The sequence below is a fragment of the Cavia porcellus genome, unplaced genomic scaffold (genome assembly GCF_034190915.1).
Source record: "Cavia porcellus strain 051 isolate PalLab524CR breed Dunkin Hartley unplaced genomic scaffold, mCavPor4.1 scaffold_28, whole genome shotgun sequence".
NCBI lineage: Eukaryota > Metazoa > Chordata > Mammalia > Rodentia > Caviidae > Cavia > Cavia porcellus.
This window is the reverse complement of record NW_026947511.1, coordinates 41,540,728-41,563,585: the sequence shown is the minus strand read 5'-3', so window position 1 is coordinate 41,563,585 and position 22,858 is coordinate 41,540,728. Positions and strand designations below refer to the sequence as shown.

Here is a 22,858-nt window from a genome sequence, read left to right as displayed (position 1 = left end):
TGGGAGCCTATGGGGACGGAGGGCTGCAGCACCCCCAGACCTGGGCCCTGCGCAGTGAGATCCTGTATCTTTTCCACAGCCAAACTCATCTCCACACCCTCATGCAAAAGAGAAAACCTTTGTGACCCTCAAACCACCCAGAGGAAACCGATCAGTCTGGGATTGGTTTGTGAGTGTGTTTAATGTCCAAAGCCCAGGCATGCACAGGCAGCCACTCCTACCTCACACACAGAGACACAGGTGAACACACACGCACACACATGCATGCACACGGGCTTGGGGGAAGCAGCTGCAGGCAGAGCGGCCTCTTGCCAGAGAAGAGCCGACCCAGGAGTCTCGGTGGCCAAGGGGCCAGCGCACAGGCACAGGCCAGGAGGCCCCAGCTGGGGTTCCCGTCTCTCATGCGTCCCTTGGTCCTGCAACAGACGGGGTGCTTAGCCCCTGCCCACCCTCTTCAGGCCACCCGGCCACAGCCCCTCACCTGACTCACCTGTCAGGGTCTGGAGCTTGTGTCCTGGGTTGTGGCCACCATCCAGCTCCCTGGCCAGAGGTGTCCCCAGCTTCCACCCACGCCGGGTCACACACCACAGGCCACCGGCAATGAGAAGCTTGCTGAGGAAGATGCAGGCCAGGAGGAGAAGGATGGGAGTGGGCAGGAAGGGCTTCTCTGCTGGGCGACTATGTGGAGAGAGAGAAGGCAGCGAGGGGGCGGGGTGTCATGGGTGGGGTCGGCCCTGGGAGAAGGGGCGGGCTCTGTGGGGCTGGGATGCTGTGGCCAGTTTACACAATGGTTGCATGACCAATGCTGCTAGGTTATGGGACCACTGGGAAAGCAAGGCCGCCTATCCTGGGGTGTTGGGGTGTTGGGGTGTTGGAGCAGCGATCTTTACCAATGAACCCAGGAGAACCTCAGGCCTCACCACCGCACGGCCCCGGACACACCCTGGCAGGCTGCGGGGGTTTAAGCAAGGCCACCTGCAGGCCCTTCCCTGCCTCCAGGCCCTGGAACTGCTGGTCCTGGGACCCCTCCCCACCCCATGCCAGGCTCTGTGGGGTGGAAGCCTGCAGGTACCAAGAACAGGACCACAGTACCTGGAGATGCTCTGCTCCACCTGGGCACCACCAAAGACCTCGGAGTCTTCAAGGCCCCAGACGCCCTCCTCCTCCTCCTGTGGCGTCAGTGGGTCTGTGGGAGACAGCGCGACATGCTGACCCCTCCTGCTGCAGGCCCTGCCGGGGTGGGAGGATCCCACAGGTACAGGGTGCCCTGGATTTCAGGCAGGCCCGTAACCTCTGCAGGGCTCAGATTGCTCATCCACGTACCCCCAAGGGACAGGGTACCAGCTCCCCAGGATCCCACAACAGCACTTCCACTGACACCCAGCCCTGGCACAAGGTCTTCAAAGGGTAAATGCACAGCTTTGCAAACAGGTGTAGTGGGCCCAGCTGAGTACCCTGCCCGGGCCCTGCTGGCTGTGTTATTATTTGCCTGGCACCCTCTGAGGAGTGGGCTGGGCCTTGGACCCTGAGGGCTGAAATCCATGCCTCTTGCTTCCCAGCTCCTGAGGAAAGGGATGCGGGATGTGTGCCCAGGGCTGCAGGGCCCCCCATTCTCTGCTCCCCAACACTGACACTTCTCTGACCCTGTTCCCAGGATTAGAGGGCAGAGCAGAGCGGAATGGGGGAGCTGGGAGGGATCTATCACTTGGCACTGCTCTCCTTGGGGACACTGGTCTGGGAGGCAGGCGGAGGCGTCCTGGATCCCAAAGCTCCAGCCGAAGTCTCAGCTCCTGAGTGAGGACCCCAGCCAGGTCTGAGGCAGGAGGTCTGTGGGGGATGTCCCGCCCTCCCGTCCTCCCCTCCTCCCTCCCTCCACTGCTCCTGAGGACCCGCAGGAGCCCCAGGGCCACCAGGACAGACACCGACGTCTCCGGGAAACCTGCGCACGGGTGCAGGCGTGTGTGTGATGCCGGCAGTGGACACTAGGGCCTCCCAAGCCACGGTAGCTGAGTTCTCTGCCCCTAAGTACAGCTGCTGTCCCCACACCCCATTTTAAGAGGAGGAAATGAAGCCCAGCACAGCAAGCCTCCTGCTAGGGTGTCTTTCTGCACCAGGTTGGCTCATTTGCTTGTGGGTCTTTCGGCTGTTCAGATGGGTGATAAATTAACCTCCTGCTAGGATACAAGGGTCTGAGGAAGCAAGACCAAGACAGACAACGTTTTCTTGCAAATTAGAGAAAGATGCCCTTTCTGTAGGTGACATAGCCCTGCACCAGAGAGCACAGCCTGGATTGGGCTTGCTTATGCAGTTAGCAACCTGTACAACCATCCATGAGACCCACTTTGTGGGTTTTCCCAGCTTTACAAAGAGCCCAGAGGATGCTCCTGCACAAAGCCCCCTCCCAAAAAAAGGGGCCTGGTCTTGGTCCAAGGCCAGAGGTACTCACCTTTCAGCACCTCCACCAGCACTTTGTGGAGGGTGTCAGCCTCCCTGCCGTGGAGGACCTGGCACTGGTAGAGGCCAGCGTCATGGGCTTGGAGGTTCCGCAGCGTCACGGTGAGGATGCCACCCAGGGCGTCATCCGCAATGGCCGTGCTCCCGTTGCGCCTCTGCAGGAAGGCCAGCAGCCACAGGCTGTGCGTGCTGACCACACGCTGGCACAGGCCCTCTTCGTGCGGCTGCCGGCACCAGGCCTTGCGGCGTCCCCAGTGCTTTGCGGGGTCATAGGGACAGGAGACCCGCAGGGACTGGCCCTCCACACCCTGGAGCACTGTGGTGTTGTGGGCTCCGGACAGCTCTGCAGGGGAGACAGCAACTCAACTCCTGCGCTCATCATCTGTGTGCTAAGTATTTATTGAGCGCTTACTATGTGCGGTGGACCCAATGGAGCCCAGCAGAAGCTCAGGTGCTGGCATGGGCTGCATGAGGTGCCCCGGCCGTGGCATCTGCATGTGGTAAATGCTCCTGACTCTGCTCGTCTCCCTGCTGGACTTGCTGGACAACTTGGGAGAAGCAATAGCCTCTCTCTGGACCTGTTTCCAGAACCCACCATCTGCAAGGTCCCTCCAGTTCCATTCTGGACATCTTTCCCTGCCACATGGGACCAGGACCTCCTCCTGTTGCCTCTCCAGCCAGAGAGCAGGGCTCGTGGCCTCTCGGTGCCCCAGCCGTCCATAGCAGTACACATCTTCCTCCATCCTGACCTTTAGCTTCCAGCTTCTCTATTTCTGTGGCTTTGTTCCCCTTCAGGAAGGACTTGTCTTGAGCTATTTTGGGGGAGACATGAGGCTGCTATTCTGGGGATTCTCTGGCAGGGAGAAGCCAGACTTGAAGCCCCAGCTCACTCCCCAGGGCGCTGCCCAGGGCCCCCAGAACTCCTGCCTCCCCCTTAGCCTGACCCCAGCCACAGCTGTGAAACACGGAATTGAGGCCGGCTGTGGTGGCCCACACCTGTAACCCCAGCACTCGGGAGGCTGAGGCAGGAGGACTGTTGCAGGAATTCAAGACCAGCCTAGGCTACAAAATGAGTTCAAGGCCAGCCTGAAATACATAGAAAGACCCTGTCTCAAAAAGAGGGGGAGAAAGGAAGAAAAAGATAGAAAGAAGAAAAAGAAAGGGATTGAGAGGCTGACAGCCTGCACTGTGGATCTAGAGACCCCGTACACCCTCCCCGGCACCCCTGCCCCAAGCAGCCTGACTCCACCCAAAGCTGAGGGTCAGGCCTCTGTGAGGACAATCCTCTCCCCTGTCCAGGACTCCCCACTGCCCTGGGGGAACAGAGGTACTCAGCAAGGTGTGGTTTTGCTTGGTAATTCCAGCATTCTGGGAGGCTGAGTCAGGAGGGTCAAGAGTTGGAGCCCAGCCTGGGTAATTTAGGGAGACCCTATCTCAGAATAAGAGGAGGGTCCTGCCCCCACCACGGGAAAAAGGAGCTGTGTGCAAGGCTTGGGGGTGACTGGAACCTTCAGCCCCCCTCTTCCTATGCTGCAGCCCCTTCCCAACAGCCCCCAAGTGCAGAGCTCTGTCTGGGGTCTTTCTTCCTTCCCACCCGCCTGCCAAGCCCTGGGACAGTCTTCTGCTTCACTGAGCTACAATTTTAGGGAGTCTTACCCATGCCCCTCAACTTCCCCAAGCTGCATCAGGATGCGCCCCTTCCTGCAAGACCAGCGTCCAGCAGCCCCTCAGGCCTGAGCCCCAGGATGGTCATGGCCCGAGGGGTGCAATCTGAGGGCGGCAGCTCGGCTGGGAGCAAGCCAGGGAGAGGCAGAGCAGAGCAGGGGTCCGGAGGCTGCACGCGCACCCCTCCAGCTGCGCACCCGCCTCCCCACACCGCTGGCCACAAGCCACAAGATAGGAAGGAGAGGGAGGAAGGCGCCCCAGGGGCAGCGGGACCCACCTGTGACCAAGAGCAGGAGCAGCAGCCGCAGAGGGTCCATGCCGCCTCCCCGTGAGCACAGAGACACGCACGGGCGCCTGGACAAGCACTGTCTTTCCCTGGAACTGCAGAAGGCAGGGGTGGGCACGTGCGCGGCCCACAGGAACTGGGCTCCTGTGATTCAGGACGGTGTGGGAGGGAGGAGGGCACCAGCCACAGCAGCCTGGAGGAGGCGGAGGGTGACGGAGCCCTGAGAGGACGTCAGGCCTCCTCCTGTGTGGCTGGGCCACTGCGGTCTGGTGCTGCCCAGTCTCCTGGCAGAGCCCAACCCATAGGGCACCGTCCACACAGCTCTGTTCAGCTGCCGCCTCCAGTTGGCTCCACCCTCCCAGGGGACAGAGAAGAGCTGCTCCCCCAGGAAGACAGGACCCCGGGCAGCCCTTTCCAGGGCTCCCCTCTGCTTGACACCCCAATAATGAGAACACAGAACTGGAGCCAGATTTCCCAGCTTCCTGCATGGGCACCTACATACCCATGCCATCACTGTGCCTCAGTTTCCATACCTGTAAGATGGGAACACTGGTAACACACCGCATAACATGGATTCCTAGGAGTATGGTGCTTCTAAATCAGGCCTGTGGCCCAGGAAGTGCTCAGCAGATAGGAGCACTGCTGTTGTCCCAGTGCAAAGGGGACAGGCACTCCGTGAGAGGGAGGCCCTCTGGAATGTCCTGCTCAAGGTGAGCCTTGAGGAGCAGCAGGGCATCCCTCATGGGTGGGGTGGGTCGAAGTAGCATTCGGTTCCATGAATCACAACACACTCATGTTACTCTATGTGAGAACCACCGTCACTAAGCCTGTCAACAAACACTATGATGCAGAACACTTTCAACACCCCACAAAGTTTCCTCGTGCCTGATGTTAGCCAGGCTCTTCCTCTGCAGTCCAGGTTCCAGCAACGGCCGGTCTGACATCTGTTCCACCAGCTTCCTGCCCTCTGTGGCCTGCCATCCTCGGGGAACCACACAGCAGAAGGCCATTCAAGCTCACTGAAACGTACACGAAGCCCATCACCATCCCCTTCTACCGCAGAGCAGGACTTCACGGGAAGGGAACCTCGGGCGCTTCCCCTGCTCACCAGCGGATGGGCGCCCGGGCTGTTTTTAGTGCGGAGCCATCAGAACTCAGTGGGTATACGAGGAGGTCTAGTCCCTGACATGGTCCCGCTGAGCTGAAGGAATCTCTGCCCTCGGCCAGCAGCAGCATCTCAGTTACTAACCGGAGCTTTACAATCCAGCATCAAAACCGGGCAGTGCTTCTCCAAGGTGGTTTGCTGGTCCAGCTCCTTTACTTGGCCGTGTCAGTTTGAGAATCAGCTTGCTAATTTCCATCCCCCCACAAGACACACACACACACACACACACACACACACACATACACACACACACACACACACACACACACACACACACACACACGGTGAGGCTGCACTAACTCTAGGGTTCGGCTTGGAAAGAAATAACCTTTTTTATTTTCAGTACAGAAAATCATGCCTACTAATGTTCTACCACTGAACTACATTTGCAGCCCTTCTCAGATTTTTATTTTGATACAAGGTCTCACTACACTGCCCAGGCTGCCCTCAGACTCCCGCCTCCCAGGGAGCCAGGATTACAGGTTTGTGCCACCACGCCTGACACACGAGGCCTTCCGATCTGTGTCACAGCTTGGTCTTTCAGTTACTTGTGACTTCTATGACTTCTCTGATATATGGTCTCCAGCTTTCTCCATACAAATCCACGTACTCTGCTTTTAACCTAAGCATCTCATGGTATTTTGTGCAATTTTGTTCTTTATTTATTTGTTTTGGGGGGTCTTCTTGAGACAGGGTCTCCCTATGCAATTCAGGCTGCCTCTGAGCTCACTTTGTAGCCCAAGCTGGTCTCAAACTTGCAACAATCCTGCTGCCCCAGCCTCCCAAATGCTGGGATTATAAGCATGTGCCACAATGACCAGCTATTTTGTGCTATTTTAAATGTTTCTAATTTTCCATATCACAGGAAGAAGCAGATTTCAGAAGTTCTGTGAGTCTTTTTCTTATTTTCTGACCCATTTAAGCCTTATTCTGGCTCCTTCTCCCCCTTCTCTTACTACCCAGAGAAAAGCTCTCTTTAATTCCCAGCAAAGGGCAGGTGCACAGAGACACTTTCCCGTCACCCACATCGCGTGCCTCCTTGTAGCCCTGCAGACTGTATCTCTTGGGGCCCAGCGTGGGAACCTCTCCACCCTGCCCCACTCACAAGCATGGGGCCCATCCTTTCCCTTTGCTGAATCTGAGACCAAAGATTCCTCCTCCTCACAGCTGGGCACAAGAGACACGTGGCCTCCGTCACTACATCTGAGCCCCTCTGCCCAGGGACACACACATCCCTTCACCCACCAGCCACATGCTCACCCGGCGCCAGGTCTCAGGGAGATCAGTATTCCTGGGTGTCCTGGTGACCATCACTGAGGGAAGCGGGAGCCAGAAGCATGGCTGGGACTGATGTGGTGCCCCTGGGACAGTGATTACACCTGCCACTGAGCTTCTGCCGAGCGAGCCCTCTCAGCTTTGCAGAGTTCCCCGAGGTCCCTGCAGGAGCTGCTCCTGGCCACCACCCTCCTCAGCCACAGCCCTCTCCCTGGCTCCTTTTCGCCTGGACTCACTCAAGAGGCCAGAGGGGAGCACTGTCACCACTCTCGGATCCTCTGTCCCCACTGGGGCCGACCTGAGCAGCCAGGTAGCACAGGTGTCCTGTCAGGACCACGGCCAGAGCCCACACGTGCCCGAGTTGGGACAGTGTGACCAGAACCTCTGGCATGGGTACAGGGCTCTCAAACCTGGCACAAGACCAGGACACACCACCAGGCCAATCTGGGACATGGCATTGGAGGGTGGGTGGGGGTCCATAGGGTCATTGCCTGGGGCCACCGCCCACAATCATGCAGTCCCCAGATGTCATCCTGGTAAGTGACCACGTAAGACCTCCTTTTTGCAGTTCCCTCTTTGATCCTACCTTGCTTTTACTGAGCTCAGCTTCCCGGATCTGAGCCCCTGTCCTCAAGTCCTGTCTTCCATCCCTTTCCAACTCCTGGCATCTCCTCCCTTCCTCCCACCCGCTCTGTACTTGAGCCTCTCTTTTCTGGCACATGCAGGCCCAAGTCACTGCTAACATCTCATACTTTCAAAGTGCTCCTTCTGGGCAGGACGGCTCCCAGGCAATGCGTGTGTGTGTGCACGCGTACGTGCGTGTGTGCATGCGTGAATGGCGGGGTTGGATATGTCCCAGGCAGGCAGGTCGCAGGCCAGCCCAGCACAGAACACAGGAGACGAGTCTCCCTTGGATGCTGAAGCCTGTGTAGGTGCTGCAGGCATCACAGAGCTGGGGCAGAAGCACAGACACTATCTTTGGCTGCCAATTGGGTCAGAATCAGTCACATGCCGGCCAGGGTCAAGCAGGACATCTCGCCTGAGTATGAGAGCAGTGTGGGGACAGGAAAGCTGTGTGGGACAGCCACAAAAATACAGCGCAGGGCACAGACCGTGGCTTCTTACAGATCTGATTCTATGAGATGTGATCAAACTATATTGTGAATGGTTACACTGCAGTAAAAATACACAGCGATGGCTCCGCCCCCTCTGAGCCGTTCTCGCCACTTCCTGAAGCAGTTCTGGAGTCCCCTCTCGTTGGCAGTGCAGGCTGCTGCTGTGTGCCACCCAAAATACGATGCTGCGTCCTCACCCACCTCACTCACCAGATCTGACACCTGACGGCGACTTCCAGCCTTTATTCAAGGTCAAAACAACCAAGGAAAGGAGTATCTCGAATCAGTTCAGGACATCAAGGCAGCCACAGCAGTGCAGCCAAGACACTCAGCAAAGAGCAGTGACATTTATTACATTTTTTTAACTTAAACGCTCATTCCTGTACTTTTTGATCGCACTGTGTATGGGCGAGTTTCTTAGCTCTCTGAGGCCGGGTCCGCTGTCTGGTTTATTTAAAGAATAAAACAGTGACTCTGTTTTCTTTCTTTGTATTTCTCTCTACACTGTCTCCCTCTTCCTCCCAGCCACCTCCACCCCGACCACTTTCCTCACCTTGCACGACCCCTCCTGCTGCCCTGATGGTCCCCAGTTTTCTCCCCACGTCCCCCCTTCTGGTGTCTCCCCGCTGCCCACCACACCCAAGCCTCAGCTCCCTTTGCAGGGACCTGGCCTCCTCCGTCTGGCAGCCTCCACTTCCCCTTCAGGCACTGCCCAGGCCGCCCGGCTCCCCCAAGCCTGCCCCCACCCCTCCCACCCTTCACTTCTTTAAATTGTTTTCTATTTTATACTATGCAGAATTTCAAAAAGAAGCCAAGCAGACTGAAGGTATGGAAACTCACCCACCGGCAACAGTATCGGTGGCCCCCGATACATTGTATCGACTTGCAGCCACCCTGATCTGTCTCCTTCCTGGCTCAGACAGCATTTGGAAGCAAGTCCCAGCCACCCTATCATCGCACCTGTAACTATTTCTGCTAAATTCTTTAAAAAAAAAAAAAAAGTAAAATAAAACTTCAAGAATTGCCAATAGTTTCAACAATGTTGTATGTGTGTTATGAGTTAAAAAGAACCGGATCTGAGTAAATCTGCACACGCCGCTGGCTGATACACATGTTGGTTTTAGCCTTCAAGAACCCCCCCCCTCCCCTCCCCCACCTTTTTCTGCCCTGACGATTTATTTCTTAAAGAAAGCGGATTGTTTGTCCTGTAGAATTGCTTACAGTGTGCAGCTGGATGATTCATCCCCACAGTCTTGCTTAACTTTTTCCCCTGTCCTCTGCATTTTCTATAAATTGATGCTTAGGTACAAAAAATTTGTAGTTTTTTTTTTTTTTTTTGATGTGTGTGTGAATATTTTATACCTGGTGGTTTATTCTTCCAGCAGGAGGGAGATACCTGATGTAGGGCTTGGGGTCCTTTATGTGAGCCCAGTGGCACTCTTCAAGTGTGACTGCTTAGATTTTAACGTTTGATATAGTTTGTGAATAAATGGATTGAAACAGACTTGACACGTCTCAGTCCGTGGTGGCTTCCATCTGGTATGACAAGAGGGTGCAGCTAGGGCATGTGCATTTCTTGCTAGACCTGGGTCATTGGTTTTTTTTTTTTTTTTCCAAGAATTCCTGGTTCCTTTTTAGAAAAAGTTGGCATTTCAAGACTACACTCTGGCCTCACGGGTGCTCACTGGTGCTGGCTGCCATTGGATCTGGGTGTTCTTAGTAGACAGCAGAATAAACTATGAACAATAAGTCTGAAAGAGTTTATCCTGATAGTTCCAGGACTATAAATTAAGCTAGTAAGCTGTTGTTCAACATCTTTTTTCTTTCCATTTCTTTTTAGTCAAGGTCTCACTTTGCAGTTCAGGCTGGTCTTGCACTGTCTTTGTAGCCCAGGCTGGTCTTGAACTTGAAATGATCCTCTTGCCTCAGCCTTCCAAGTGCTGGGATTTCAGGTGAGCCCCACCACACCCAGCTAAATGTCTTTTATCTTGCATCATCCGAAACTTAGAATTCTACCTCAAAATAATAAAATTAGAGTATCACCTAATTATTCTTTTGTTTTATCTCATATTAGATTCAGGAGTCACAGAACAATAAGGCCAGTGCTCTAACCCACAACACATTTACAGTAAAATGTTAAATCTTTATTAACACTTTTATTATTAGTGCTTATCCTATTAGAAATGCATAGTTAAAGTTTGGGGTTTTTGTTTCGCTTTGGTATCGGGCATTGAACTCACAACCTCACATTTGCCAAGCAGGCGCTTAAGCCACTGAGCTAAACCCCAGCCCTGCATAGTTAAAGCTTATTTATTTATTCTTGCCTTTTAGAGACCAAGTGTTACAATGCAGTTCAGGCTGGCCTTGTAGCACAGCCTGGCTTTGAACTTGCAGCGATCCTCCTGCCTCAGCCCCCAAATGCTGGGATTACAGATTACAGGATTACAGAGGTGTCACCACACCTCTGCATAGTTAAATTACTACACACAGCTCTTCCCTGTGTAAGGCCAGCAGCTTGATGCATAATTGGGTTCACGTATTTCTTTCTCTCTTTTGGTTTTGAGGGAGTGATTTTGGTGATAATGTGATGTAATAAATATACATTAGGTCTCTATCCCAGATTCCTGAGACAGAGGTTCTAATCCCCTTGCAGGTGGGGAGCTTGGAGAATCTTCAGTTCTAATAAGTGCCCTTTAACTTCCAGCTCCTGCCTCAGAGCACCTAAGATCTTTGTAATTTTCTAAATGAAGGGAGCATCTGACACAGAGCTCCAAAATCCTTCAGACGTTTTTGGGTAATGGAAACCTCTTATTCTAAGCTGTTTCCCATTGGTCAGCTGACAGCCTCAGGAAGGGGACCGGTTGCCAGGGAAAGCAACCCCACGTTAGCTCTGCCCCGACTCCGGGATGTAGAGAGAGGGACTGGAGATTGAGTCGCCCAGCAATGGCCAGCGCTGCAATCTATTCTCTTTACACCATGAAGACTCCACAACAGCCCAGGTGGGCAGGATGAGGGTGGGTTGCAGCAGGCTGAGTGCCAGGAAGGCACAGATGTCTTCTTGCCCTCTCACCTCTTCCAACAGGCTGTCCATCTGTGTCCTTCGCAGTATCTTTATAATAAGTGTAGGTAAAGTGTTTCCCTGAGTTCTTTGAGCTTCTCTGTAGAAAACCAGTCAACAGGGGCCAGGGATGAGGTCCTGAGTTTGGTTTCTGGTAGAAAGAAAGAAAGAAAGAAAGAAAGAAAGAAAGAAAGAAAGAAAGAAAAAAGAAAGAAAGAAAGAAAGAAAGAAAGAAAGAAAGAAAGAAAGAAAGAAAGAAAGACCAACCCCCTAGAGGGATCTTGAGAACTCCTGACCTGTAGCTTGCTGATCCAAAGCACAGAGGGGACCCTGGACTAGCAGGGGCAGCTCTGTGGGCCTGACCCTCAGCCCTGGGGTCTGACCTTACCTCCAGGCAGTTTTCATATGGACCGAGTTGTACTGCAGGACACACAGCTGAGGCCTGGTGGGGGACTGCTGGATGGGGGCGGTGCATGAAGGCGCAGCTTGGGAACCAAGAATTATTCTGTTGTGAGTACTGAGTGCAAAAATAGGAAACATTTCCCTACCTTGGCCTCTTATTCATGATCCGCAGCTCCTTCTGTACATCTGCACCAGAAAAAGTCACAAATGGCCTCCTCCTCCCAGGTCTTAACATTCTCAATTTTTCTGCTGTCTCTAACATCCTCCTCCTCCTCCTCCTCCTCCTCCTCCTTCTTCTCCTCCTCCTCCTCCTCCTCCTCCTCCTCCTTCTCCTCCTCCTCTTTTTCCTCCTCCTCCTCCTTCTCTTCTTTCTCTTCCTCTTTTTTTTCCCCTGGATGCTGGGCATTGAACTCAGGGCCTTGCACATGCGAGATGAGTTCTAGGCCACTGAACTACATCCCTATCCTTTTTTATTTTTTTTAGAATTTTATTTTGAGACACTGTTATGCTGCCAAAGCAAGACTGGAAATTTCGATCCTCCTGCCTCAGCCTCCTAAGTAGCTGGGATGACCGGCGCCAGCACTAGGCTACACCGCCTTTTACGTTCTTGACCACGGTACTGGTTACCCTCCATGTCTGCGCCCACCCCTCCACGCACTCCCGGACCCAGTCTTCCACTGACTCACCGCTGGATCCGGCCAGGAGGAAACTCTGCTCGGGGTCGGCACAGCACTGAGGGGAGAGTAACAAAAGGACGATCTCCTTTCCCTCCTCCCTCCGCGCCCTGACGTCGGCCGGAGCACAAAGTCTACACGAAGGACGCTGCTTAGAGAATTCCTGCAGCGTGCATGGCGAACCGCCCAGAAGGTGGCGCTGTTTCCCAGGGTCGCTCTGAGCTCGGTCGCTAGCCGGACACTATCCTCAGCGCATGCGTACTCAGAGTCAAAAGCATTTCCGCCTCTCTCACCTGGGAAACCTTTCAAAACTGTATTTGGGGGGGATGTCAGCGGGATCTCTGCAGTTATCATTTGAGCCCAGATTTTTTTTAAAAAAGGCAAAAATATCTCTTAAGACATCAGTTGCTGTAAAATGAACTGATTCTTCAGAGACTTTAAGCAGAACTTTTAAAATAGCAATTTAGAAAATTAGAATTTAAAAAAACTTCACATCGAAATTGTGAGTCTAGGGGCTGGGGACTTAGCTCAGCGGCATAAGCGCCTGCCTTGCAAGCAGGCAGTCGTGAGTTTGATCCCTGGTACCGATAAAAACGAAAAAGACCAAAAAAAAAAAAAAAAAAGAAAAGAAAAGAAAAGAAAAGAAAGAAAGAAAGAAAAGAAAAGAAAAAGAAAGAAAAAAAAGAAAAAAGAAAAAAAAGAAGTTGTGACTCTAAGCATAAGGGCCCTGACAACGTATGTGACCGACTCCAGCGGCATCGGTAGATGCATGGCGCACACTTTTGTGCAGATAACATCACATCTTCGACCCATAGGTGATTTCTCTCTCAATGTCACACTCGGGGACAGAGTGTCTTTTGTGCTAACCACATAAAGCGTGTTGGCACGGTTTTTAAATCTTGTCTTCTTTTCTATTAGTGCAAGTGTGCAATCCGTAATGTTCACGCTCCCTGTGTGGCGGTGGCGCCTGTACACTTCCTCACACTTTCTTCCCTTTTAGACCTTTCCCCTCCACCCCCAACACCATATGTATGACTTTACGTGACAAAGACAAAAAAGCTTGCCATTGCTCTAAATCCTTCATCGTTAGAACATGGTTGTACACTGTTGTGCTGAATAACAGTATCGCGCTGTGTGTTACAGTTGCGTGCGTGGCTACGCTAATCGCAATGTATTACATTGTTGCCTACGGCAGCTAAGTAAATGTTTCAGGTAACTGAGGTTCAGAGAAATCCAATAGCTTGTCTAGAATCATGCAGCCAGGAAAAGTTGGAACTTGGGTTTAGACTTAGGTGGGCTGGCTTCCAATGTGGATTTCAACGATATTAGTAATAATAGACGATTCCTCCACTCCTCTGATTCTAATTCCCCAAAGATAATCCCTATTCATGTTTTGGTGTTTGCTCACACGTCCCCCCCCCCCCGTGGTTACACACAGAAAGGAGCTCGTGCTAAATATGCCGCTTGTTTCACTTAATGTATCTGGGATCTCTTTCCCTCTCAACAAACATGTTTTTACTTTATTCTTTCTGATATAGAATGTGTGGTAAAGCGTAATTTATTTAATCAGCTCCTATCCACGGATGGTAAGAGTTGGCTCTTGCAAATTTTTTTTAAATGTCATACTTATTCTTACTAAAATACTTGGGGAAAATACATTACCAGCATGGATTTTTTCACAGGACACTAATATTTGACGATGTTTCCTCGAGTGTTGGGAAGTCAATCTGGATACTGCAAAAGATTTACTAAGCTTATTCAGTTTAACTCCCGATTCAACTCTTTTACGGTCCAAGGTCCCTGTCTTGTAGTAGACTTCACTTTTAATCAATGTCCTGCCCCAGACTTTCATACCATCACCACAGCCTCAAAGATCTCAAACCCAAACACACCAGAGCTAAAATACCAGGGACCAGAGGGACTTTCACCCCCAAGTCCCAGCTTGTTGATTCCCAAGTTTCTGGCTGAGGATATGCATCTCCTGTGGCAGAGACACCACAGATCTCCCAGTGAGAAGGAAAAAGATCAAGACCCAGGAAAAACTGGGCTAAGGGTTTGATTGGGAGATAGGACATTGACAGCAAGATAAATATGGACTTGAAAAATACAAATGTGTGTATTTTCCTCAAAGACAGGATAAAGTCTTCAGGAATTTTTGATGGCTTTTTCTTGGTGTCAAATAGAATTTTCTAGACTGAAATCCCTCCAAAGGCAGGCATACCACAAAGCCCAGCCTGCAAAACCATAGACGCAGGATGTCGTTGTGGGCAGAGCAAGGGGCCTGGAGAAATCCAGCAGGGGTGCAGAGGGAAGGGATCTCCACAGAAGATGCAGCATCGGGGACAGGGGAGAAGACAGGCAGGCATCTGGCCCTGGACAGGCTTTCCTAAGGACTGGGAGTTTATATCAAGAGTTTTTATTTCAAAATCTCTTGACCCTTGTCTGTTTTTACCTGTACACAAACTGGAACTGGTGTGTCCTTTTTACTGATGTGAATGAGCTCGTATAACTCCCAAACTCAAATCCTGTATCATTTGCACGCTTTGCACACTTCTGGCCCTTCTCATTTTTTCCCATGATTCCTGGTGTCTTCTTTCGTACCAAAGATTTTCACTTTCACACAGTCAAGACTGTTACATTGTTTACCTTTATAGTTTGCTCTTCTGGCCTCTGAAGTCCTTCTGTGTCCTGAAGTCATAAGGACCTTGACATTTTTGTCTAAGCGTTTTATTGTTTGGCTGCTCGCACACATTTAGGTTTATAACACACCTGGGATTCGTGTGTGTAAGGCATAAGATGGGAACTGTGCTGTTCCACCTGTGGACAGACAGCTGTGCCCACCGCATTAACCATTCCGAGCTCCAAACCGTGCTCTGTCACATATCACAGGTACCCAGGGCTGTTTCTCGCCTCTGCCTGCCTCCATCCCAGGATGCACAGTGGGCCTAGGATCCACCATTTATTAGCTGTGTAACCTTGAGAAATTACTTAATCTTTCTTGCCTCAGTTTCTCCATCTGTACAGTGGTGAGAGTACCTCACTTACAAGCGCATTCCAGCTATGTCTGTCTGGTGGGCTCTATCGCTCCATCCTGGTAGCTTAGTAGACTTAAGCTCAGTAGCCTCAGCCCTGGCCAGGCACCCGGCTGCCTTAAATCCTTGTTCATGAATACAGATCAGTCAGCTCCAGGAGCAGATGGAGAAAATCCTTTGGGTTTTGACCCCCTCACTTGGCCCCTGGCACTGCAGGAGACCCAGATTAAGGGCACCCAGTAAAGATGAAGACAGGAACCCCACAGGCAGGTGGGCGAGGGCACAGGTGGTGGAGAGTCATAAAGGACCAGAGAGCTCTCACGGCTGCAGGTCAGCGCTAGGGACCTCCTCAGAGCAAGGCTGCGGCAGGGCCGGGGGAGGTCAGGTACAGAGGTGCCGGCCTCTAACGCTCAACTCTGGATTCCAGGAGAAAGCGATGTCGGGCAGCACAGGGCAGAAACTCCAGGAGCCAGCGTGACATTCAGGGCACCCTACTCCCTCCCATGCCTATCCCCCGAACCCAAATGCCGGCCTGCATGCAGGTACAGCCTGTGTTTCCTGGATCCCGAGGATGGGGACAGAAACTCAGCCCCATGTGGAGACCCTGGAAGACAGGTGGTGGCAGCAAAGACGTCAGTCGGGGCGACAGGAGCTTCCCTGCCTTCCCACGGCCCTGCCCACTTGGCCTGGAGTCCCTGAGTTGAGTTCTGTCACTTCTGGGAAGTGGACCCCGGCTCCAGTGGGGCCTTGGACTGGGCAGGAGGTGTCCCTGAGCCCACGCTGCGGGACACTGACAAGCCTCGGCTGAGGGAGCTGTGTTCACAGACACTGGCAGGACAGCTCCCTGCCCACTCTGCCTGGCAGAGGCCGGAGCTCTGGGAGGCTTCCAAGCAGCAGGCAGCCTCCACCCAACCTTCTTCCCCGCAGTCATGGGAATCCATGACGGAGAGAGGGGGTGGTTTCAGCACCAGGAGGCCAGTGAGAGAGGAGCTGGGGTGGGGCCCCAGAGGCAGCCACAGAGGGACTTGCACAGCCCACCAGGAGGGAAATGACAGGTGACAGCCACGAGACTGGGAAGAATGAGAGGCCCTTGTCCTGTTGGGCTCTGTCCTGGGGGCACCTCCCCAGGCCTGGGGGGCTGAGCAGGGCCAACACCTCCCCTGTGCCCAGAGCGCTCCTTCCCTGCTCCTTCCTCCCTCCTGCAGGAGGACGAAGGCCTGGCCGGCCTGGCTGTGTCCACTGCATGAAGTCACCTCTTTGCAGACAGAGTGGCTCTGCACCCAGGGAGCACCTGAGCAGCACCTGCTGCCCTCAGTTCCTGGGCTCCCCATCAAGGACAGGGGACATGGAGAGCTGGGGCCTTTGTCGAGTGATGCTGGCATATTCCACGGACAGGAGTCGGTCAGCCATGTGGCTGTCGGAGTCAATGGGGTCCTTGGTGCCAGAGTGATTTAGGTGGGTGAGGGAGGCATAGTGGATGGTCTCTGCGTCCTGGTCAGAGGCAGCTGGCTGATTAAAGTCCTGGGAACCAAAGCAGGCAGATAAAAGTCCACTGTATGAGTCATGGCTGCAATGGTCAGCAGCCCTTGGGACACTGGACAGGGTGTTGGCCTCGGACACCTCTGGGAATGGGGGTCTGGGAAAAACTGCTGTCACCCCAAGGAATGTGTCTAAGGAGGCCAGGAAGCCAGCAATAGCAGCGCTCTGGAGCTTGCTACAAATCCAGAACCAGAGCCAGCTCAGAGCTGTTGAAGTCCAGAACCTGGAGTGGCCTCCGGGAGCCCTGTTGATCATGCTCTCCGAGTGAATTCAGAGCACACCCGAGTGGTAGGGGCACTGAGCTAAGTTGGGGTGCATCATAGGATGGAGGCCGGCCTGACGCCGGGGGTCATACCCAGGACACTGAGGTTCTTGCAGTTCCAAGATCTATGACTCAAAGGGACTCAGGACCTGAGGCGGGACAGACCCAGCCCAGGGCAACTGCTGAGTCCCCACCAAGAGGGCACCCTAGCGACTGTGCTGTGGGCCGAGTGATTAGCCAACTTCTCTCTCGGGCCAGCGTTGGGAAATCAAGGAGAGGAACCACGTGGGGAGGCCGTGAGCGGTCACAAGTGTGTGTCAAGGTTTAGGGTAAATAGAGTGCAGGCTGGGGAACCAAAACAGGATGGTGACGCAGGGACGCTGCAGTCCCCTGTCCCGGAGCCGATGTCACTACTCACAGTGTTCTCTTTCCGAAGGTCGTCATAGATGTGGAGGGAGTCTGTCTTCTCACCTGGAAGGAAGAGCCAAGGTGAGGGACAGGGCGTCCGCAGAGCTTTCGGTTGATTTATTCATCCTACACATTTGCTACTCTGTAGCCTTCCACCTACATCTCCTCTTTCTTTCCTCCTCACCGAGGAAGACAAAATTTACAATGATAACATGCTTGCAATGCCATTCACCATACAGCTTCAACAGCACAGCATCTGCCTGGCAAGCACGAGGTCCCGAGTTCAATTTCCAGTACAAAAAAAAAAAAAAAACAAAAAACACTGTTAACCAGAAAGATCTTTACACAAACTGATTCAAAAGTTCTTAATCAACCCTGGGGGTGGGGCGCATGCCTGTAATCCCACTACTCAGAAGGCTGAGGCAGGAGGATCATTGCAAGTTCGAGACCAGCCTGGGCTACAAAGTGAGCTCAAGGCCAGCCTGAACTGCATAGCGAGACTCTGTCTCAAAAAGACCAAAAAAAAAAAAAAAGTCCTTAACCGCAAAGATGGCTTTGAAGTCTGTGACCCAGAGGCACCAGGCATACCCGGTTGTGGTCAAGTGGGCGTGGAGGTAGCTAGCTGGCTTCCAGCAAGCTGCTCTGGAGCCTCTACTGGGGACTGTGGCCACCTGGACATGTCCCCTCTGTGGCCTCCGGGTACTCACTGGTAAATGAGCATGACAAACCTTGGCTCTGTGACCAAGCATCTGTGGCAGCACACGCTCACCTTCCCTGGCTCCTCTTCCTCGGGCTCTCCCGAGATACAGGATCGTGAGCACGCTGAGGCTCAGAAGCAGCAGGACAGCCACCACCACGGCCACCACGATCGCCTTCCACTTCCAGTCACCTGGAGGACTTAGGCAAAGGAGTAGAGGGGTGGGGGACCTCAGAGCCCGGCCTCACTGCCCGTGGTCACCGCAGGCTTCCTGGCTTCCTGTCTCTCCTGGGTCCCCAGCAGGTGGTAGCCACCTGTCCCTTCTGCCTCCTGAGAGTAGTCCTAGCTTTCTTTCTGCCCTGAAGAACACTGTGCACCCTCTGGGCCTCCGCCCCTCAACCAGAGGCCCCTCCCCAGCCCTTCTCTGTGACCTCTGTGGTCAGCCTTCAGGATATGCTTTGAGAGGGCCTGCCTAGGGCTGGGCATGGTGGCGCACACCTTCAGTCCAGCACGCTGGGAGGCTAAGGGCAGAGGACAGAGCCAAGACTAGGCAACTTAATTAAAAAAATTTTAAGGTCTGTTATGTGGCTCAGTGCTCAGGCCTTGAGTTCCATCCCCAGCCCTGCAAAGAAAATAATGTCTCAAATCATAGGAAAGATACAAAGGTAGACACTCTTCTGTCCTCAAAGACCCTAGTGGAAAATGTCAGGCCCAGAAGGGAAGAGAGATGGTTCCGGAACACAATATTTCTCAGCTCAGTGGATCACTACTACCAGGTTACTGGCATTCTTTATTATTATTATTATTATTATTTTGGTTTGGTTTGGTTTGTTTTTTTGAGGCACGGTCTTGCTATGTAATCCAGGCTGGCCTTGAACTCTCTATGTAGCCTGTTGATCCTCCTGCCTCAGCTTCCTGAAAGCTGGGGTTACAGGCACCTCCCACCATGCCTGGGGTTGTGGCTTTATATCTTGACAAGCAATGGTTCACAGGAGCCCAGGGCCCCAGGTGTGTGGGCATGGTGGGTAGAGAAATGGCCAGACAATGGCGGAGGGCCTGGAGAAATCCGGGTCAGGCTGTGGGTTTAGTGACCACAGGCCATGCGCTTCCCCCAGGACCACTGCGGTGTGGCCTTGTGCCTGCCCTGGGCTGGGTCACCCAAATCCACTCTTGATCTTCACAGCAACTAGGAAGATAGGGCTCAAAAGATAGGGTGACCACATCCTCCAAAGCCCATCTGGCAAAGTCTAGAAGCATTTCGGAGCCACTTCTGGCAGAGGAATATTTGTGCTCCTGGCATCCAATGAGTAAAGGTCAACCACTGTACCCAGCACCCGACAAGGCAGAACAGTACCCTGGGACAGAAATCAGCTGCCTCCAGAGGCCCACAGGGCCAAGAGTGACCAACTTTGATGTAAGAAGGGAAGGCAACTGCTCCCCTCTGGCAGATGAGAAAGTCAAAGCCAAAAGTAGCACAAGGGTCCCCCCACCCACCCACAGGTACCCCAGGTAAGAGGGTACCTGGCAACAGCAGGGCTGGTGGCAGAGGCTGGGGCTGTGACCATCATGGTCCTCTGAGTGTGCCTGGTGGTGGGTGGGGTTGGAGCTGTAAGAGACGACAGTAAGAGGGTGCCTATCTGCGTCCACACATCAGGGTAACAGGAGCCCAGGCCTGCCCCGAAGGGCACTGTGGACAGGTCACTGAGCCCAAGCTTGGGCAAAGAATGAGCTTCAGGCACCGTAAGCCCAAACAGCCAGGCAGGCTCGGCACCGGGGAGGGTCTGGGGGGGTGTGCTTCAAGTAAATGCAGGGAACCTGGCACCTCTGTAGCTCTCGGAAGGAATACACAGGGGCCTCCAGGTTGGAGGGACCCCAAACTTCCCATTCCAAAGTTAAAGGCTCTCGATTGTTAGAGAGGTGTCCCCCACGCTCACCCCAACCCCAGTCTCACTCCCTAAGTCTCAGTTCTGCCTCACTGTCCAGCTGACCCTATCTGTCCACTTTTCTCCCCCAACCCACCCACAGTTGCCCTGTGGTCCCCCATCTGTGCAGTGGGCTCGCAGTCCTTTGAGGGAAGCTGGGTTTAGGGTCGGAGTAGGATGTCCAGGAATGGACCTCACACCAGCCGCGCTAAAGCATGGGGAAGCTCTAAGAGTTTCCTGAGTGAACGCAGGAGGCACCTGCGATGTGGAAGACTGGACTGGGGACCAGCAGGTGACCTCGGGCCTTGGCCTTCAGCCAGGAGAGGGGTAGACGGAAGGATTCCTAGGATCTCCCCCAGCTCTGCCACCTGCTGTGATGACTCACCTTTAGCCACCTCCAGGTACACAGTTTTGAGCAGGTAGACATATGGGTGCTCATAGAATCCACACCAGTACTCTCCCGAGTCCCACGTGGTGAGTCCTGACATGGTGACCTTGAAGCTGTGAAACCTGGGGAAATCCCTGATGGAGCAGCGTGGGTCCATAGCCATGTCACTGGTCACTAATATGGTAAAAGCATTTGCGGACGTTTTCCGAGCCCAGGCTTTCGGCCATATGCTTGGGTATGCCTTGTAATCACAGATCATAGAGAGTGTCTCACCCTCCTGCAGTTTCAGAATCTCGGGGTTCTGGGCCCAGGAGCCTGTGAATACATGCGCAGGTCAGGGAGCCCCAACTTTTATGCAAGGCTGGGTGGCGGGGCCGCCCTCCTTGGGGAGTAACTGTCACTGTGGTGACGCTCAGGATGTACCCCAGAGCCACGCGTGGGCCCCACTCCACTGACTCTGGCACCTGCACTCGCTGTCCCCTCCGCTCACCTCCTCTGCCCACCCTCGTCCCTGCCGCTTACCGAAAGCCAGGAGCACCAGCAGCGTGGGGGACAGCAGGTATGTGGCCTCCCAGGCCATGGGTCCTCTTCCTAGGTGGTGGGGCAGGGGAGCCCCAAGGAGAGGGACAGGAGCTACACGGGATGCAGCCCGGTGACCCCAGGCCTTCGGGACATGTTGCCCACAGCAGAGGCTCCCACAGCCCGGCAGAAAGTCCAGGGAGAACGGAGTCTGCGGAGGCCTCGCCCAGGACTCTGGGCTCCCCTCAGCCCAGCCTCTTCCCTCCCCTCGGGGTGTGACAAAGAAGCTGAGAAACTGGGGGAAACCCTGACGAAACCTAGTTCTCCTACGTCTCTGGCCACCACTTACTCAACTTCCTCCTTTTTCACCCCAACGTATGCATGCGTGACAGAGCTAGGGGACTTGGGAGCTCTGACCACGATCCTAATGGGTCAGGGGCCTGGTGCCCAGAACTGTCCCCTAGGGACTAAAGGGGAGGAGAGGACAGGAACAGAGGGAGGGACAACAGAGGGGAGGAGAAGGGGAGCCTTGCCTGCCCCCATCATCCCACACCCCACCAGGCTCCCTCTGGAAGCATCCACGGAAAGGCAGCACTAAGTAAGCACTTGTTTAAAGTAATGGGGTATCCCAGCACTCAGGAGGCTGAGGCAGGAGGATCGCTGTGTGTTCGAGGCCAGCCTGGGCTACAAAGTGAGTTCAGGGCCAGCATAGCAAGAACTGCACAGTGAGGCCCTGTCTCAAAAAGACCAAAAGCAAACAAACAAATAAATAATGAGGTGAGCCATGAAGACTCAGTGATCCAGGCTGTTCATATGGACAGATGAACCACAAACAGGAAAGACCTGTAAGGAGGAATTCAGTCACTGGGCGTGGTGGCATGCACCAATAATGCCAGCACTCTGGGAGGCTCAGGCAGGAGGATCACAAGTTCGGGTCCAGTCTGGGAAAATTAGTGAGTTAGCACAATTCCATCTCCAAATATAAAATAAAAAAGGAGCCGTGAGTGTGCAGATGGGGCTGCAGGGCCCAGACTGTATGATGCAGGGAGAGAAGGCCAGGGCAGGAGAAGGGGCCACAGCACAGGTGCGGGGGGCCCAGGCCTTTGGGTGAGGCCTCTGGGACTGGCCGAGGTGGAGACCCCACTTCGTGGGGCAAATCCTGGGGTCCAGCAGCGGGGCTTCTGACCCTGCCCAGCACCAGGCAGGAGGCATCCGTCCTGAAGGAGGAGTCCACGGTGACTGTGGACCCCACATCTGCTGGCAGCATCCCCAGCTTGTGGGTGTTAGGGTCACTGTGGCTGCCTGGGACCCGGAAGCACCCCTGACTCCCATTGAGAGGAGCCTAGTCCCCCGCCTGTCTGTCACCCTGCCCACCTGGCCCCGAGGCAGCTGGGTCCTCTGAGCCAGGAAGACGGTGAGGACAGGAAGGACAGGAAGGAGCCCAGGCCCATGGCCAGTGGCAGACGGGCTCGGCACCCACGGCTCCTCCAGCTGCAGCTGGCACCGTTGTCCCCTTCCAGGGCTCCCTGATGTGGTGGCCTGCACGGCCCCTGCACCCACACATGTGAAGCCCAGCCAAGCCTGCGGGATCCCCGGTGCTCCCTCTAGAGGACCTGATGCCTTCCTGTCTCTCAGGCTGTGGCCTCGCCTCGGGCCAGGCACAGGCTGTACCCATGCCAGGTCTGCTCGCCCCAGAGCCCTGGCCCCTCCATAGCTAGGCTGGGTGCCCTCCTCCTGACACCCTGGTTTCCCCCAAGGCACACACCCTTGATCTCAGAAGTGACACTAAGGGGCTGCAAAGCTCATCTCAGCCAGCTACGATGGCACAGGCCTGTCATATCAGCACTGAGAGGCCGAGGCAGGAGGACTCCAAGTTTGAGCCCAGCCTGGGCAGCTTAGCAACTTAGAGAGACCCTGTGTCAAAATTAGGAAATATTTTGGGGAGCTGATGATGAAACACAAAGTGAAGGTCCTGGGTCCAATACTCAGTGTCCCCG

The 22,858-nt window shown here is 54.0% G+C and overlaps 2 protein-coding genes across 4 annotated transcripts; both read right to left on the bottom strand.

Moving 5' to 3' along the window:
• Positions 1-162: 162 nt before the first annotated feature.
• On the bottom strand, positions 163-12,361 carry Trem2 (triggering receptor expressed on myeloid cells 2). Of its 2 annotated transcripts, XM_003473658.5 has the most exons (7): positions 12,107-12,361; positions 11,567-11,606; positions 4,397-4,500; positions 2,447-2,797; positions 1,093-1,186; positions 491-678; positions 163-416 (listed from the first exon to the last, which is right to left on the bottom strand). In XM_003473658.5, the coding sequence occupies exons 2-7, from the start codon at positions 11,581-11,583 to the stop codon at positions 400-402; spliced, it is 771 nt and encodes a 256-aa protein (XP_003473706.3). In that variant the 5' UTR covers positions 11,584-11,606; positions 12,107-12,361; the 3' UTR covers positions 163-399. The 2 variants fall into 2 exon arrangements, with proteins under 2 accessions (XP_003473706.3, XP_023422512.1); XM_023566744.2 differs by lacking the exons at positions 4,397-4,500; positions 11,567-11,606; positions 12,107-12,361 and adding an exon at positions 4,111-4,290.
• Positions 12,362-14,244: 1,883 nt separating this feature from the next.
• LOC101787963 (CMRF35-like molecule 6) lies at positions 14,245-22,788 on the bottom strand. Of its 2 annotated transcripts, none has more exons than XM_013156539.3 (6): positions 20,865-22,788; positions 20,340-20,657; positions 19,554-19,638; positions 18,105-18,232; positions 17,346-17,398; positions 14,245-16,647 (listed from the first exon to the last, which is right to left on the bottom strand). In XM_013156539.3, exons 1-6 carry the CDS (start codon positions 20,920-20,922, stop codon positions 16,438-16,440), a joined length of 852 nt encoding a protein of 283 aa, XP_013011993.1. In that variant the 5' UTR covers positions 20,923-22,788; the 3' UTR covers positions 14,245-16,437. The 2 variants fall into 2 exon arrangements, with proteins under 2 accessions (XP_013011993.1, XP_013011994.1); XM_013156540.3 differs by having other exon boundaries at positions 20,340-20,583.
• Positions 22,789-22,858: the final 70 nt, after the last annotated feature.

Excerpts from the sequence above, each read along its gene's own strand:
- LOC101787963 (XM_013156539.3), bottom strand. The coding sequence starts at position 20,922 with ATGGCCTGGGAGGCCACATACCTGCTGTCCCCCACGCTGCTGGTGCTC. Across the intron at positions 19,639-20,339 it reads GTACCTGGAGGTGGCTAAAG|CTCCAACCCCACCCACCACC; the intron begins GTGAGTCATCAC and ends CGTCTCTTACAG. Across the intron at positions 17,399-18,104 it reads AGGAAGAGGAGCCAGGGAAG|GTGAGAAGACAGACTCCCTC; the intron begins GTGAGCGTGTGC and ends TCTTCCTTCCAG.
- Trem2 (XM_003473658.5), bottom strand. Across the intron at positions 2,798-4,396 it reads GCTCCTGCTCTTGGTCACAG|AGCTGTCCGGAGCCCACAAC; the intron begins GTGGGTCCCGCT and ends TCTCCCCTGCAG. Across the intron at positions 1,187-2,446 it reads GCTGGTGGAGGTGCTGAAAG|ACCCACTGACGCCACAGGAG; the intron begins GTGAGTACCTCT and ends TGTCTCCCACAG.